The 18,538-nt window shown below is 38.7% G+C and overlaps 1 protein-coding gene across 1 annotated transcript; it reads left to right on the forward strand.

The window, feature by feature from the left end:
• The first annotated feature begins 6,044 nt into the window (after nt 1-6,044).
• On the forward strand, nt 6,045-12,359 carry acta1a (actin alpha 1, skeletal muscle a). The gene is made up of 7 exons (XM_046047537.1): nt 6,045-6,199; nt 7,287-7,426; nt 8,442-8,766; nt 9,577-9,738; nt 10,108-10,299; nt 10,435-10,616; nt 11,936-12,359. The coding sequence occupies exons 2-7, from the start codon at nt 7,298-7,300 to the stop codon at nt 12,077-12,079; spliced, it is 1,134 nt and encodes a 377-aa protein (XP_045903493.1). The 5' UTR covers nt 6,045-6,199; nt 7,287-7,297; the 3' UTR covers nt 12,080-12,359.
• Nucleotides 12,360-18,538: the final 6,179 nt, after the last annotated feature.

An 18,538-nucleotide genomic window follows, 5' to 3' on the forward strand; every position in this document is an offset into this window, starting at 1 on the left:
TGTTCACCTGCTCCACCTCAGCACCACTGATGTAGACAGAGTGTGTGCCTTTTTTGCATGCTGGTATTATCACCCGATATGAGCTAATGACAGATATATTGGTGTTTAGTACAGTCGATTAATGACACTTAAAGAAACCAATAAAGAAATCCTTCTGCGCTGTTAAGAGTGTAGTTGTTGCAGTTTGTCCACCAGAGGGCGCTCTGCTGCTCCCCTATTGGCCACAAAGCACAGCAATCTGCTGTACTTCTGTGAAAATTATAACAATAAAAGTTTATTTTTAAATTATCGTATGATATCCACACGGAGAATACTGAGCTAGCTTCTTTCAAATAACTTAAATGTACATTCTATATTTGTTGCTGCTTCTTGTAGCTTGCTGAAACGACTCTTAGCCTCTTGGTGCTGTAAAGCATTATGGAGTTGTCCTGATAAATGTCCTGGCTGGGATTCCAGTGTTACATGGCACAGTAGCAGAGGTGAAATGCTAATAACACCTTATTATAAGTCAGTGTAGCATCAAAATGACTTTTTTAGAGCTGTTATTTTCAAAACAATTACTACATAATGTTGCTTTAATTTCTCACTAAAGTATGTCTTTAAAATATAAAGTAATTAAAAAGAGCTCTACCTTTACCAGCTGCAACATTAAACTGATAAACACATTAATGCATCACGAATTTTAATCCAATAATAATATATTCTTCTCAAATGGGGCCATTCTGCATAATGAGTTTTGGTACTTTAAGTATATGTTAATATTAATACTTTTGTACTTTAACTTAAATTCGGTTTGAATACATTCCTTTTACTTAACAGTGTTTTTCTACAGATCTCGGTACGTCTTCTACCTTGTGAGGGGGCAAATATTTTAGGTTTCACGGAATTCAGGTTTGCTTTGATTCAGTCTTCTAAAACAAGACATGAACACATGAACCTCCCAGGGTGAAGTCTGTTTACTTTCTGCTCTCCATGGCTTCTTACCGTGTGATATCAGAGCTAGAAAGCGACAGAAACCTGAGCCTGCATTTGTCAGGACTTCCTCCTGTTTGGTGACGAGGGGCAGATGTTGGTTATATAAATAGATTTGGACTTCTTGGCTGACTGACTGCCACCCTGACAGGGATCCTCTGTAATGCTCCACTTTCCCAGCTACAGCGGCTGCAGATGGCTTTCAGGGTCCAGCTCACCTAAAAATAGTGAAAGTAGGTTAGATTAGGGACATCAGGTCTGCGTAAGTGTTCTGTTCTGCTTTTGACTGGACAGATAAACCTTTAATAGCTGGGAAAAGTTTTATCTAAGCAGGATAGTTGATACAAATACTTGTAGATGTACTAGCTTTCGTTTAAACACACTATCAGTCAGTAAATTGGATCACAAAATACCTCTGTGTTGTTGCAGCAAAAAACAACTTATTTTGTTGTTTAACTTTGAGGACTTGGTGGATGATAGTCATCTGAAAAAAGTTTGATTTATTGTTTACAGCAATTAGGAAACATGGACTCATGGGTTAGAATATTTCTCTCAGCTTCAATGAAGAATATGTGATGACAAAATATTTTTTCCAAGCAACTTAATGGGAATAACAGGGTTTAGATGATTAAATAATTAAAGCTGCACTAAAGATCAGATATTAAAGCCCAGTGATCTAATCAAAGTGGGGCTGTAACAAAGGATGAGGACACAATCATCACTGCAACACTGCAGATTTGTCTGTCCTGATTAAATGTCGGGGTCTGTTTGCACAGTTTCTTTCCTGCTCATAGCAAGTGGAAAATCAAAATATTAACATTAAAATTCTAACTGACAGCAGTGAGAGAGAATGGATTGGGTCGGGGAAAAAGCACTCACTTAACTTCTACTACACATTTCAGAGGCATCTATTGCACATTTTACTTTGTTAAATCAATACCTATAGTCAGTTACTGTTCAGATTTAGATTTTATTCACAATATATAAACATACTGTATACAAGGTGAAACATTGTAATAGTCCTGCAACAACAGTCCCTCGTAGGGGTCCTTTGCATGATGTTATCAGACACCTGGTGTAACAGTCTGAGCCTGTCGCTGGCAAAATGAAGCACTTTTTGTGGACGTAACTTTGATGGGCGCAATTGATCCTAAGTAATATGTTGCAGCCACTGCAGCCGGCTAAAATGATCTACTGCATAGATTCAAAACCTTTTGGACCTACTAGTCATTTTACTTAAATATTTAAAAAAAATAAGTCCCAGGTCAAAAAAATACTGAAATTATCCTTTAAGTAAATTATTTCAATACTTCTTCCAGCAGTGCTCCAGCCTTTTTTCACTAACATGACTTTCAAAAGCAGGTAGTTTTTACAGAGAAGTACTGATGAACCCACTGTACTCCACCTAACTCAGTGTTAACGTCACCATAACAAAGGCCAAATCTCCATTCAGCTCCACACACAGCCTCTAACAGAGGACTGAAGCTTTGTTTTAAAGGATCAAAAGCCAATTTGCCTCCCTTTTCAGGCAGGTCAGAACTTTAGGATGATGTTCTGGATAATCGTGTCTGTAAGAAGGAAGCCATTTTTTTTACTATATTGTTTCAACTACGTCTTCTTTCCCCTTTGGATCTATAACTACAGTTTCCTGCTATATTTTCGGGTCATCTTCCATTTAAAACCTCGCACCGGCTTCTCTAATCCTGCAGCTCTGTGAATCCCGACACCTCAGTGGAGCTCAGTGAACAGTTGGATAAACACAGCCGGGTGTGTTGGCTCAGTGTTTGTCTCTCGGGGTGAGATTCTGCCTCAGTCCACCGCCAGCAGCTGTCCCGACCCTCTTGTTTTAGAAACTGAACGTCGCTCAGCTGCTGTGTGGATGTTGTTGTTCCAGCTTCCAGCCGAGCAGCTCAGCCTCCACAGACAAAGCTTTGAGACAAAACTCCTCCTGAAGTGAGAGGATTTGCATTGATGTTTCTACTATAAACGTAGTTAGAAGTTTAGTCGATGTGATTTGGCTGCTGGTATTTATTATATTAGATGTGATCGTTACTTCAGCTGACACTTTACATCCTTCAACCAACATCTGCTTTAAGTGTTTACACTTTTTTCAGAATTTGACTTCAACATATTCATTACCAGGTCGATTGTCAGGTGTCCCAAAACGACATATAGGTCTGTTGGAATCAAGGCGGTAAGCGAGAGTTTGAACAGTGAAGCTGACCAAAGCCTGCATGGAGGGTTCCATGTAGGCCCAAAAATGACATCAAGACCCGTCGCACATGAGAGATGTAACCGTATTGTTTAGATAAGAAGCTCTCGAGGAATCTAAAAACCCTGTTCGGCCAGCAGTGAAGCTAAGTTGGTGTTTGGCAGGTGAGCCTTTTGGTGGGCTGATTAAACAGAGCCCTGATCTGAGCCAGACAAACACACAGAGCCAGAAGACTTTTTGTTTGCATGGTGTAAGGTGTTTCTGTTGTTGCTCTATACCTATTCCTATTAGGAAAAGATCGTAGTTTGGGTTAAAATATATACATTTCATAAATCAATAGACAAAACCTTATTTAACTTAACATGTCATGTTTGACTTTCTTCCACTCGGGATTTGAACCTCGGTCTCCTGAGTTCTCTTCACTCATCTATCCACTTTAAAGCTGTGGTCCGTTTATTCCCTTGATTGTTTTAACTTCAGCTATTACTGCTTTATAAAGACTAAAAGCATGCCAACAGCAAAACGTAGAAGTATGCAGTATCTTACAATTCAAAGTCCTTGACTTACCCTCCATGTGACGTCTGCTTTCAGGGATTACGCTCCTTTCAGGACTAGACATCAACTATAAATAAATAAATCAACTATTTGCCGCTTTTAATGAATGCTTATGTCTGACTCCTTTCAGTGGTTGAACTTCAACTGAAAATTAAGATTTGACTCCCCACTTTACTGCAACTTCATCCGGCTTTTCACTTTAACTCCTTTCAGCTTTTCCGTTCGAACTGATATTTTGTCGAGTAATTTTGTTTAAACTGTTTTAATACATTTATTTTCATCTTTTTATCTTGCAGCTCTTCGTCATCTGTCATACAAAGACATTTCAGTAGCTCAAAAAGCTATCAGGGCTTCAAGATTGCCTCAGAACTTCTACGCTTTGAATAAGTTTTTGCTTTCATAGAATGAATGTGGAAAAACTAAAAGTATGTAAAAAGTAAAAATAAAATAATTTGTCCTTATAGAACTTGGATTTATGTGGTGCTTTCTACACTCCCATTTCAGGTTCCTTTCGCTGCTTACACTTTAGATGACACTTAGACGTGTGCTTGTAGCTTTTATATTACTCATTTGTGTACTTACACTTCATCAAACACTTCAACTCCTTATAGCCCTTTTCACCTCATTTCAGGGCTTCAACTTCATCTCACTCCAATTTCACTTAAACATCTTCAACTAACTCAGCCTTCAAAACTTGCACTTAAATTGAAGAATGCAACTCCTTTCAATATTTCAGTTTTATCGGCTACTTTTGTTCCATTGTACAGAATTTAATTTAATGTTTTTCTTCAGTAAGACACAAGTTACATCCAAGCAGAAGCGTCACTTTGTGTTAAAAAGTGGTGGGGACATAAGGGCTCAGGGGTGTGACGATGCACATGTTTTTGTTCATAGTGTGTATATTTGTGTTGTCTACACTGGAGTCTGTGTCTGATTTGATTTTATTTTTATTATTGTGATTTTGTATTTTTGTGTGAGTAAGCACATCGTGAGCAATGTACAATCCAGAGTCAAATTCCTCATATGTGTGCACATACCTGGCAATAAAGCTGATTCTGATTCAAGCGCACAAGACACGACACTGCACAATCGTGGGGTCACGAAAACAAGATGAGAAGATATCTTATACGTGAGTAAACACTTAATTTGCTGCATTCTGGAGAACTTTTCTGCACCAATTTATGGTGGAAATGTCTTTATTTATATAAAGTGAAACAGAAAATTCAGGTGGCAGTTCAAAATATAAAAATATGATGGAAAATGATGCAGTAATCACTAGCTTGTTGTTAAGTTACAAGAGAACAATGCACATTAGTTTTTTTCAGCCTTTTGGGGACATGCCCCCTGTGTCCCCAGTGTAAATGCCACCTATGCATCTAACATAGCAGTAATATAAGGTAAGGTTACTTCCTCAACAACTAGGGGGTCAAATTATGTTTATGGAATGTCTTATCTGGGATCATGGGAAATAAGCACTTGTAAGTGTACCACCCTGGTTAAAATAACATCTAAATGCAATTGTTTTTTTTTATATTAAACATGAAGTGATTTTATTACTGATGATATATCTACATTAGTAGCAGTAGTAGTAGATGTGGTGGTACAATGTGGCCTAGCAGGCTATTTTCTACCTTTGCATCAAGGCTTTCAATGGAATTTAGAACTGAACTAAAAAACTAAGAAAGCACATTGCATACACCAAGGAATGGTTTTTATACACCTTCTCTCGTAATTATAAGAGGACATGTCATAATTACGAGATCAGCATATCATGATAATGAGATCGGATGTCGTTATTATGAGACAACTGAAAGGTGCCACTCACTGGTCATTGCTTTGCTCAGTAGAACCACTGCACAGCCGCAGAGCAGGATGGTTATAGATATCGACGGTTTAACTTCATTATTGAAAGACCTATATTCATCTTGATCTTCTTATTATGACATATTTTCTAGTAATTGTTGCATATATTGTGTCTGTTATATTATTACGAGATAAGGTGTGTCTACATTTAAGGTTTTGTCAAATAAAACTTTTAGAGAAAGTAATTTTTTGTCTAAGAAATGTTTAAAATACATTTTTAAAGTCCTTAAAGGGACGGTATACTTTCTGTAGACTGTGTGTGGTGCTGGTAGTACTCCACACGCGTCGGTCCGGTCTCGCTCCATACACGGGCTCGTGCGCTCCGCGGCAGCCTCGCGGGACGCTTCCATCTCCATATATGGCCCGCCCAGCGCGCGAGCCTCTGTGTGCATCATGGTGTGCATGCATGCGGCCGACCAAATATGGACGAAGGACCGTTTGAATTCCTGTGGAATACTCGGACATTCCTACGGCTGTCTGGGCCCGGGTGGTATGGGGGCATATATAAGGACCCCGGTGGTCGCAGGCCGTCACCCCCTCTCAACTGGAACCAGTAGCGGTTAAAGTTTCCTCACTGACAGCCGGAGGCTAGCAAAGGTAAGCGGCTTGAAGGAGCGGGGCACCGGGGTGAGCTGGGCGGGTGGAAAAGAAGAAGTTTTGGAAGGAAGAGTTGGAATTAGCTGTTTGGTTAATGGAGTCTGGTTTGTTAAGTGAAACAGATGGAGTGGTTAACGGATGGGAGCTGGCAGTGAACCGTAGCCTGCTTCTGTTCACCTTCAACAGTTAGAAAAAGCAGCTTTTATTGTGACAGGCAGTGGAAAACTTCCTGTCAGAGCCAAACCCGCTGCATTCAGGTGCTGTCGGACAATCTGGCATTACGAGAGAACGACAAATCGTAATCTGTATTTTGTTAGTTGACGTTGTTTTTACATAACACAAATTCTAAATGGCCAAAATTGAAGTTTAACTAGCTGTTAATAAGACAGCAAGCACTCTACAAAATCATTTCTCCCAAAGGTTTTTAATTATTTTTGATGTTTTCCATTTATCATCAACGAAAGTGTTGAACAATGTAAATGACGGGTAGCCTACAATCAAAAGGTCTGTTTTGATAGCAAATAGTGTTTGTGAATGTTTGTGAGTAAAAGCTACTCACACATTGTAATTGTAATATTACAAAATATTGCATTTGGGTAAGAGCCTCACATATGTGATACCACACTGAGCTTCTTTTTGTGTTCCCAGTGTTTACATGGGCTTTTTATTTTAGCTTAGTATTATTCAGAAGTGAGTTAAAATCAAAATCCATCCATAAACGTAGATTATTAATGAAACTTTTAAATATGTTCCCTATAACAAATAGCTCTTAGATCCGTGATAGCAGCTTAAAGTTCAGATGTAGGAGTTTATGAGGAGCAAGTGAAGGCATCATGACACTAATGAACTTTTAATGGTGTTTCTGTTTGCTTCTTAATAAACCACATGTCATTACAAGCTGAGTATCCAGCTGATTAACTGCCCTCTGGCTTAATGACATACAGGAGCCAGACACTGCAGGAATAAAATAAGAGAGGATATTTAAACCAGTTAGAGTCGCAAGCCTTTGGATTATTCATACAATTTAAATAGAAGAAAAGATCATATAATATATAGAAACTCACCACGTCTGACTTTCCTTCTCCAGAACCTGCAGACATGTGTGACGACGATGAGACCACCGCCCTCGTGTGCGACAACGGCTCCGGCCTGGTGAAGGCTGGCTTCGCCGGAGACGACGCCCCCAGGGCCGTGTTCCCCTCCATCGTCGGCCGCCCCCGTCACCAGGTACACAAGAGCACCCCTTCAGATAAAGCTGAATCCTGTTGCAAGTGCAGAAATATGTGCAGATTAAGATGAATAAAAAAGTTTTACAGGAGCAATTAAACTCAACTACACATACACACACAGTATCCACAGTACTTGAACAAATAGTGCAGGCATGTGTAATACTGTATGTGTAAGAGATATATAATGCCCCTACTATACCAGCGTACATCAAAATAGTATATCATATTATTAAGTGGGTTATACTTAGTGTTTGTTTTATAGAATATGATGTAGTACATTATGTAATAAAACAGTGTAACATTAACAAAATATAGTATAGTATAGTATGGGCTATACATTTTAATATTTGTACATAATATTCTGTATAGTGCAGAAATACTGCATAGACTGTACACAGTATAATTAAGAGTATAGTATAATGTATAATAACAAATAGATATTGTGTATTTGTTGTGCAATATTTGTAAAATACTTTGATTTCTTCCAAGGAGGTTGAAATAACTTCATTCATCCATATAAAGTTTTAACGTTCATAAATACCCTCATAATTTTGAAGAGCGTATGACCTTTCTTCTGGTGCTACTAAACATATAACTGAAAAAAGTACTTCTGCTGTATGGTGAAGGACATACAAAACAAAATAAGGACCATAGATAAAAGAGATTAAATGAAATGAAAAGGAAAATTAACCAACATACGTAGCCATAAATTAATTCTAAATGAACACCTAGTCTATTTTTAAATCCAAACATGTGCTATGAGAAGATCCCATTTTACCAAACTACCTTTGAATCTACAGACTCATAAGATGTTGTCTCTACATTATGAGATTTTAAACAATAACATTGCTTGTCGAGACACGAAGCACAGGCGAGTGTGTGTAAACTTATAATTTGGAACTAAAACTCAGAAAGATGTCTGTATTATAAATATAGATGGACTTTCACTCAAAGTATTGTCAGAGTTGTAAAACATTCTTTACATCTCGCCTGTTTTTCCGCCTCCCCCTCAGGGTGTGATGGTCGGTATGGGTCAGAAGGACTCCTACGTCGGTGACGAGGCCCAGAGCAAGAGGGGCATCCTGACCCTGAAGTACCCCATCGAGCACGGCATCATCACCAACTGGGACGACATGGAGAAGATCTGGCACCACACCTTCTACAACGAGCTGCGCGTGGCCCCCGAGGAGCACCCCACCCTGCTGACAGAGGCCCCGCTCAACCCCAAAGCCAACAGGGAGAAGATGACTCAGATCATGTTCGAGACCTTCAACGTCCCCGCCATGTACGTGGCCATCCAGGCCGTGCTGTCCCTCTACGCCTCCGGTCGTACCACCGGTGAGTCTCCAGTCTCTGCAGTCACACAAGCTTCCACATGGTCAAGAAAGGATTATCATTAATATTTATATGTAGAGATCCAAGTAGGGATTTTTTTCTTTTGCATTTATAAAGATGTTTGTATTCCTTTACGTCTTTGGGCCCGATTTGTCCAGTATTAGATTGACATGATTTTTGCATCAATTCTATGTACTACTTTGATTGTTAAATTACTTAATTCACTGGATTAGCGAAAAACTGTTTACAGACATGATATTTATCAATATCAAACGTCCCTCTTTTCATTATAATTCATCTATAGGTTATTTTGAAGTAACTATTTGGTCTGTAAAATGTCTTTAAATTGCAAAAAGCTGTAAATATTCAGTTCATAATGATATGAAACAGGAAGATTTTACTTTTAAAACTGTTGTTACACAATAAATGATGACATTAATAATTGACCATCAATATGAGAGCCTAACTTGATTACCAAAATGACTGCCCAATTATAGAGCAATTGTTCACTTAATGGATTAGTAGACTTTCTATTAATTACTTTAGTCTTTTCTTTGTTTTATATCGTGTAAACTTAACATGTTTTTGGGTTTTGCCCTGTTAGTCTGACAGAAGAAGACATCTGCAGACGTCTCTTTGGGCTCAGGGAAACTAAATGATTCATCAAAAAATAAATACATTTTTTGATAATTAAATTACAGACAAGACGTACCTGAGAGTACTGATCCTGTTTTGAACCTTTTCTCATGGCTCGTCACAGTGTGAATATGAAAACCTTAAACTTGGATTTAACTCTTCTGGTTCTGCTCTCAGGTATCGTGCTGGACTCTGGAGATGGCGTGACCCACAACGTGCCCATCTATGAGGGCTACGCCCTGCCTCACGCCATCATGCGTCTGGACCTTGCTGGTCGTGATCTGACCGACTACCTCATGAAGATCCTGACCGAGCGTGGCTACTCCTTCGTCACAACCGGTAAACACTTGGCATCAGCGCGAAACACAGCGGACCAATTTTATTTTAGGACCTTAAGCCAGAAGCACATTAGAGATTTTGAGCCATGGATACAACCAAAGGACATTTTCCCTCTTCTTTCCTTAAGTTTAACACAAATATCAAGCATCCTGTTTGTGGAGTTTGGAGCTTTTAATGCATGTGGCTTAAACAAGTTGCTCAGAAATTAAAATTTACTGAGTTTGCTATGAATACTTTATCTTAAAACATCCCGCTGGTACTTGAGCTTTTACAGTAGTTTCCAATTTAAACTTATTTTTTCTTATTTAATTTTTTCATTGGCATCGGGGCACATTTGGACAAAGTCTGATCTTCACTGTCTGTTTGCAGCTGAGCGTGAGATCGTGCGAGACATCAAGGAGAAACTTTGCTATGTGGCTCTGGACTTTGAGAACGAGATGGCCACCGCCGCCTCCTCCTCCTCCCTGGAGAAGAGCTACGAGCTGCCTGACGGTCAGGTCATCACCATCGGCAACGAGCGTTTCCGCTGCCCCGAGACTCTGTTCCAGCCCTCCTTCATCGGTGTGTAGTATGAACTGTACTTCCTTTTCCACTGTGGAGAGAAGAGCTGATACAGTCTGAAAGCTCATGGTTGAGTAATGAAAAGTTTATCTTCTTTATGTGTAACCTGACTCTCTCTGCCGTGCACCTGGACAGGTATGGAGTCCGCTGGTATCCATGAAACCGCCTACAACAGCATCATGAAGTGTGACATCGACATCCGTAAGGACCTGTACGCCAACAACGTGCTGTCCGGCGGTACCACCATGTACCCGGGTATCGCTGACCGCATGCAGAAGGAGATCACCGCTCTGGCTCCCAGCACCATGAAGATCAAGGTACGACAAACACTCAACTAACGCTACATGATTAGATTCAGACAGTTTGCAACAATCGTGGAGACTTTATAAACTTCATACACTTTGTGGACACGTGATAATAACTATGTGTGATAGTCGACAGCGGCCATGCTGCTGTAACTTTTAGCCATATAGTGCTGCAGATGTTGTGTGAAAAGCTACTTAACAACAGTTAATCCTAAATATAATCAACATATCAACACATTTTTTAACTAGGGCAGCGACTGGTTACTGATTTATTGTTTGGTCCAGAGGTTTTCAAAGTGGGAGGCGGGCCTCCCCAGGGGGGTCCCAAACTGTTTTAGCAGAGGCTCAGTGAAAGGAAGTTAAAATATTTTACATTAGTACACATGAAATTGCCTAAATGTGTGGAATTTGGATAAATTCCACACATTTTACTACTATAGAGTAGTAAAAGAAACTAATAAATGCATCAGGACAAACCTTTTTTTATGTGTTTAGTGGAGTCTGAAGTCAAAAAGCAATATTAAACTAGCTTAGCTCAGTTGCTGAGTGTCTGTGAGATCAAAATCATGATCCCAAAGGCATTCAGGAAGTGAGGGAAACTAAAGAAGTACACTAAAAGAAGTGAAGGGCGCCTTTTCTAAGCTTTCTCTGAGGTGAGTCACAGTCTCAGATTTTGACAAACCTCTGGTTTAGTCTAAATTACTGATCACCATGAGTTCCCTGAGTCTAATGGGAGTCTTGAAAATGTTTATTTTAAACCATAATTAGTTTAAGCCTCAAGCTTTTACAAAATGTGTTGAGATTTAAAGTTCACATTTGACTTTGAAAATAACTGTTGAAAGAAATAATCTCACCACGAGTGCATTTAGAAGCAGCTTTCGAGGTTTCAGTTCATTTTGAAACTAAATCAGAAACAGAATCAGTTTTATTGCCAGGTATGTGTACACATACGAGGAATTTGACTCTGGATTGTACATTGCTCATGATGTGCTTACTCATACAAAAATACAAAATCACAATAATAAAAATAAGATAAAATCAGACACAGACAAACACATTAAATTATTAAATTAGTGTTACTCCAGTGTTGACTAACGTTCTCAGAAAACTTTTGAACTCTATATAATTAAAAGACAAATGTACAAACTCCATCTGATTATATCATGTGATAGGATTGAGAACATTGCAGTGAAACTGTTATGTCATCTATACTAAAAGGTTTCTTCCCAAAACAGGCACTGAGTCAGTGGTTTCATTGTCCTGTCTGTAATAATATAATTATTATAATGTGCTATCAGACAATTAAAAAACAATTCCCTTCTCTTCTGCAGATCATCGCCCCTCCTGAGCGTAAATACTCCGTCTGGATCGGCGGCTCCATCCTGGCCTCCCTCTCCACCTTCCAGCAGATGTGGATCAGCAAGCAGGAGTACGACGAGGCCGGCCCCAGCATCGTCCACCGCAAGTGCTTCTAAACACGACGCCTCCACCACCACCTCAGGATCTCAGGATCGCTGCTGTCCCACGACTCTGAAACAACTTCCTCTCTTCAACGAGAAGCATCTAAACCTGTACATATGTTATTTATTCCTTCTGTTGTGTATGTGATGTTCTGAATGCGAATGATGTCCGGTGTGTGTATGTGAAAGCAAAGTGTTGGCTTTCGAGGTACGACACACTCTAGCTCGGACCAACTGAGACAAATAAAAACAGAAAAGACCAAAAAAGTAAAAAATAAAATCCATTTTTTTTTCACTGATGACTTCGGTCTGTTATTTCCGATTCTCAAAATGTAAATACATTATATGAGGTTTGTTCTTATCTTTTTTCAACCCGTCAGTGCCGTCTGACTCTGATTAGGGCTGAGGATAGTTTGAAATCTTTCAATACTAAAATTAATCGAAATCGCAATATGGTCTTCTGCAATTTTTAAATCACAGGAGGTGCGATATCTGTTAAAGGTTAAATTAAATATTGTCGTGCTGCAGAGATGTCCTGCCCTACACATCATATTCTACAGACTTAAGAAAACATTTTTGTTTGGTACATCATTTAAATATGTTTTTCAATTAAATTCTTCTACTGAAGTGAAAGTACCAATACAACAGTGTAGAAATACTCTGTTACACCCGAAACTGCTGCATTCAAAATGTTACTTAAGTAGAAGTACAGCAGTATTCGTATCAAAACTTAAAGTTCTAAAAGTCAAAGTAGTTAATAGATTATATTAACATAACTAATCAAATGAAATACTGAGTTTATGCAGAGATATTTTGATCATAAAGTTTTGGAAGAAGCTCCATTAAGATTAAACTGCCCGTTATACACACGGTTCCTCTGGTTCTGCTGCTCATTAGAATGTTCTAATTTTATGAAAGTAGAGTTTTCATTTCTGTGAGCTGTAAGCCGTAATCATCAAGATTAAAACAAGAAGGCTTAAAATATTTAACTTTATGTGTAATGAGTCTCAAATATAGGAATTTTTAAATTGTTTAAATTCTATTACGGATTTTTTTTAATTTTTCCACGATATTCTAATTATTAGAGATGCACCAAAAGTAAAAGTAATCAATAGGCAGAATGTTTCAGATTAAATATACTGTGCAAAAGTTTCAAAGAAGAATGCTTTCCAAAAAAGACATGTTAATAGATTATATTAACATAACAAATCAAACTCTGTTTAAGAATCGCCAAACTTTTTAATCTTTCAGAAATGAAACATGCAGAGATGTTTTGATCATAAAGTTCAGTAAAGTTTTAGAAGCTCCATGAAGATTATTAAACTGCGCGTCAACAGTTCCTCTGGTTCTGCTGCTCATTACAACGTGTCAAAAGGTGCAGCGCTCTTCAACAAACACGCACTGCACCTGCTGAGTTTTCAAGTTCATCTCGACAACAGATCTCTGTTTTCATGTCAGCGTAAATTATTTGTGTGTGTCATCCCTGTAGACTGCAACTAAAACCAAATTGCACCAGAAACATGTTTGTCTTGTTTTACTTCTTCCTACTCCGTTTTGCACATGTAAATACAGGTGTTTAAGTACTGGAAATTAGAGTTTTTGCTTTTCATCTGATTTTTGCCATTATTTATTATAAATCAAATCAATATTTGGTTCAAAACAGCAGCATTATACACTTGCACATAGTTTCTGAAGGACCTCTGCAGGTAGCTCGGCCCACACATCTTGGAGAACTCCCCAGTCCTTCTGTGGATTTAGGCAGCCTCGGTTACTTCTCTCTCTTCATGTAATCCCAGGCAGACTTGAAGATGGTGAGATCAGGGCTCTGTCGGGTCCACACCATCACTCCCAGGACTCCTTGTTCTTCTTTAAACTGAAGATATATCTTAATTATAACTTTTGCTGTGTGTTTGGGGCCGTTGTCATGCTGCATGGGGCCAATCAGATGCCTCCCTGAAAAAGAAGTATCTACTTCTCAGCATTGAGGAGACCATTCATTCTGACCAAATCCCCAACTCTGTTTACAGAAACACAGGCCCAAACTTTCAAGGAACTTTTGCCTGCAGACAGTCATTGTTGTTCTGCTTTCCTGCTGCCCACTTCCTGTGTTTCCGTGCACAGTTGAGTCCCTTGGCCCTGTTTCCCTGTCTTCCACGAAGGCCACTTTTGATCAGACTCCTCCGGACAGTAGGCGGGTGGGCCTGGACAGATCATCTGGAAAGCCCTGTCTGCCTTGAGATGTCTGCCTGGGAGAGACCTTGCTGATGCAGAGTAACAAACTCACGTGTTGTTTCTGTGCTCAGTCTTGGAGGGTGACTTGTGTCTTCAGCAACCTCCTGCTGCACACTAGAGGATTTTTAATTAATATTTTAATCAAAAGAATGCACACATCAGACGCTGCAATGAAGATGCAGGACCACTCACTTGCTGCTGGGATTTGGGATCTCACATAATCTCACGTGATCAAACATGAATTCAGATATAAACAAACATGCAGACTGTCGTTGTCAGCAGGTTGCACGTGTGTGCAGAATCCCAGGACAGAATCAACATCCGGTTGGTGATTGTTTTGTTCTTCTTTTGTGTTTATTGGCGGTCTGCAAACCAGGTGCATTACCGCCACCAACAGGACTGGATTCGGCTATTTGCATTTTATGAAGGGATGCTGAGCAGAGTAAGTGATAACTGGGGGGGATGGGGTGTCCACTTGGGATAGGTTCTAAGATTACATTTATTCATACATATACATTGAACCCGGGTCTCTCACACCAAAGGCATGTGTCTCATCCACTGCCATCAGCACCCTTTCACACAAGATTGCACAAAGGTGGGTGACAAATCTGACTAAGATTTATTTATTTATTTATCCCAGTGGGATCCTGTAATACTGTCATACTTTTGTAACATGGTTAAATTCTATTATTATTATTATTATTATTATTATTAGTAGTAGTAGTAGTAGTAGTAGTAATACTATTATACATGCACCTCTATCTACATAAGTTGCTCTGTCTGTTTATGTTCACTGGACTAAAACGACAATTGTATACATGTTCCTGTATCCTAATACAAAGTACAGAGTCCACAGACGAATGTAGTGCAAAGAGTAAAAGAAAGAAAAGAAAAGAAAGAATAAAAGTAGATTAAAAAATCTGAATCAAATATATGAAATATGCACAATACATATTTAACTAATATAGAATATGGTATCCATGGCAGAGTACAATACATTAATAAACAGTTAATAGACAAATAAGCAAAGTATGATGTTCACATAGGGCTATAGTGCCACTTGGGAGGGAATTTGAAGTCATCTCCAATGCATAGTGGTGCAAAAAATTTGCTCTGCCATGGCATATAGTGTGACATTTTATTTTTATGCAGATTAAAAAATGACCTACAAAAATGTTTGCTTGCATGAATGATATAAAACAAGCTCGTACATATGTAAAAACAATAAAAAGTTACTTAGAAAAACACGCCAAGCATTCCTATAGAAATACCACAAGAATAGTAATAAAACATCTGTATTCACATCTGACATTTTTGATGATGATTTGGTTGTCTCACTGTTGTCATTACTGATAGGAATGATTGCATGTTTAAACATTTACATTTCATTTTTCAGTCATTTCACAGTTTTCTCAGATTCCTGGTTTGAAGTAGGAGGACTTTTCCATCCTGAGAATTAGGAAACCCCAGAGGAAACACTAAATACTTGTGAGCTGCAACAGAAATTCAAAATATCAACCAGTAGGAGCATCACCTCAAATATATCTGCAGGCTGTCAGCCGATTTAAAATCCTCTCCTGGTCTGAGTCCAAACACATGAGTGAAACCAGATTCCTAATAAACTTTATAAAGCTCTTAAAGCTCCAAGACAAACAAAGAGCTCAGGTTCAAGTGCTGAAGTAAGTCCAACCGCACTTTTGTGCCAAACTAAACAGTGTCATGATTTATCTTAATATCCTCTACCTGCTGCTGCCAAAACCTACGACATTATCCTTCATCAGGGGAAATACTGAGGCCTCTCTGAAGCAAAAATAAGGCATGTGTGTCTCATATATAAATGGTTCTCGGGTGGTGATGGGGCAATGGATAAAACACATTCCCACTGTGAGACATCCACCACTGTGTCCCTGAGCAAGACACTTAACCCCTAGTTGCTCCAGAGGTGTGCGACCTCTGACGTATAGCAATTGTAAGTCGCTTTGTATAAAAGTGTCAGCTAAATGAATAAATGTTTGAGAGTTTAATAAATATGTGTTTCCAATAATACTGGATGAAATGTGACTCAGTCAAGCCAGACCACACAGTAAAATGTATTACTTTTACTGGTGATGAGGATGTGTCGGCAGTAGCCATACTTAAGTGTTTTATAAGCTAAAATAGAAAATACGTCATTTAAGTGACAACAGAGCAAACTCCATGTATGAATACAGTTGAAAACAATTTTGTCTTAAGTTACTTGGTCGTCTAAACATTTTACTAAACATCTCACAATCTGAAACAGTAACTGGGCGCTGGTATATTGGTGCAAAAGGTCACAGTAAACACAGTTAGAGAAAAGTACCACAAAAGTCAGGAATCAATAATATAATCTAAAAATGTACAATAAAAATATGTGAAATATGTCTGTTTTTAAATTAAAAGAGCTGTACAGTGTTTAAAAAGAATAGGACAGGCTGTGCAAAATATTAACAACAAGAATGTGCAATTGTTGACAGTATGAAGAATATGTGTGAAAATAATAATTTGACAAAAATAACATGTAATTGCTTAAAATTAAATTTCCTTAAAGTCCCAAATTTTAAAAGACTTAAAGACTTATAATCATGTTTGTGTTTAAGTCACAACATATTTTCTAAATTGTGAACCACTTTTATAATATTACTGTACATTAATACATTTTCATGTATAATAAAAGTAATAGTGGTAATCATTAAACCTTTGGGGCTTTTCTCTCCGCTGCACTTTCATTTGCATTGTTGGTAGAATGTCATTTGTTGAGTTTTAACCTGTGCAAATAAACAAGTCAAAGTCTGAGAGGATGCAAATGATAAGTGCGCAAAAATATAACGACAAAGTATTGTAATGTGATCATAGACTGTATAAAACAATGTGAAAGTGATTCAGTATTTAAGTATTGCACTGACTGCACTTACATAAGGTTTGGGAACAACGATCAAAATCGAAGCAGCAGAGGCCGAGACATCCTGACTTTTAGACCCTATTGTAAAGATCAAGCTCCAAAAGCAGTGAATCCTACATTTCCCATAAGTCAACTCAATAGCATCTCTAGGTCTCTCCCTCTCTCCCTTCCTCTCTGTTTAACTCCAACCCCTTTTAACATCCATGTCCTCCTCCTCCTTTGTGATAAATGTGTTGTTCTCAGTGCCAAGTTGAGACCATGTATGAAGTGGCCTGGATATGGCGTTGGAGCCGGTGCTCCGTTCACCTGCTCGGTGCCGCATGAAGCCAAAAAAAGTTGAACTTCCAGGTATAAAATGACCCAGATATTCCACATATCTTTCTGTTTTGTGCAGCCTCCACAGGAGCAAGCGCACTAGCGTTTTCCTAACCCTGTGTCCCATGATGGCGGGGGGCCATAGAGCCAACGCACCATGAGACCAACCAAGCCGGCTATCTTCTGGTTTCGCCCTCTGCTAACTTGAATGGGTATAAAATGATTTAATTTACTTTCAAGATGTTTCCAAATGTTGATAGTGAAACAAGTATTTTTTCTCGGTGGTTGTGGCTCATAAAAATGTATCCACCGTTTTACAGCCACTTTTCACAATGTAAGTCTATGGGGAAAAGTCACGCATTTGGTTGAGATAACCCTGGTGACATCCCTATGACATCATCAGGGTTATTTTTTTTAGAGCTCTTCCAGATTCTCAGGTGACTTTAGTAAACAGTTTGTAAAAGTCCTTGAAGAAGTAAGGAGAAAGTCACCTTTTACATTTTAATGAGTAAAAGTCAGATTCTTCTGTTGTCACCTGTTGTTGTCACTGAACAGATGGAGGCAGAGGACGCATGCGCAGACCAATCTCCGCATATTTAGGGGAAATCATATTTCATTCTTTATTACTACATTTCTGCTCTGCTCCATCCAGCTCACAGGAGTTCATCAGCACTGTACAGGAAGTGTAGAATTTATCTTTCAAAATAAAAGTTACACTTAATTAACATACAGTTTAAATATTCCACATTATCTCAGTGCCATGTGTCCTGAAAGAGGCAGGCTAGTGATTTGATAGACAGGGACATCTTCGAGGCAGTATTTGATAGTAGTGATGTTATGGTCTACCTGACCCCAGGGGCCCTTGAGCGGGTTCCAGGGGATCCCTCGCAAAAAGGGGAATAACTTATATTCATTATAATTTTATCCATAAGTAACACATTGTATGACTATTTTGGTCATGGGTTTCATAGACTTTCTGTAATAAAACATTTAACAGCCAAAATCCT

The sequence above is a fragment of the Micropterus dolomieu genome, linkage group LG01, assembly GCF_021292245.1.
Source record: "Micropterus dolomieu isolate WLL.071019.BEF.003 ecotype Adirondacks linkage group LG01, ASM2129224v1, whole genome shotgun sequence".
In the NCBI taxonomy this organism is placed as follows: Eukaryota; Metazoa; Chordata; class Actinopteri; order Centrarchiformes; family Centrarchidae; genus Micropterus; species Micropterus dolomieu.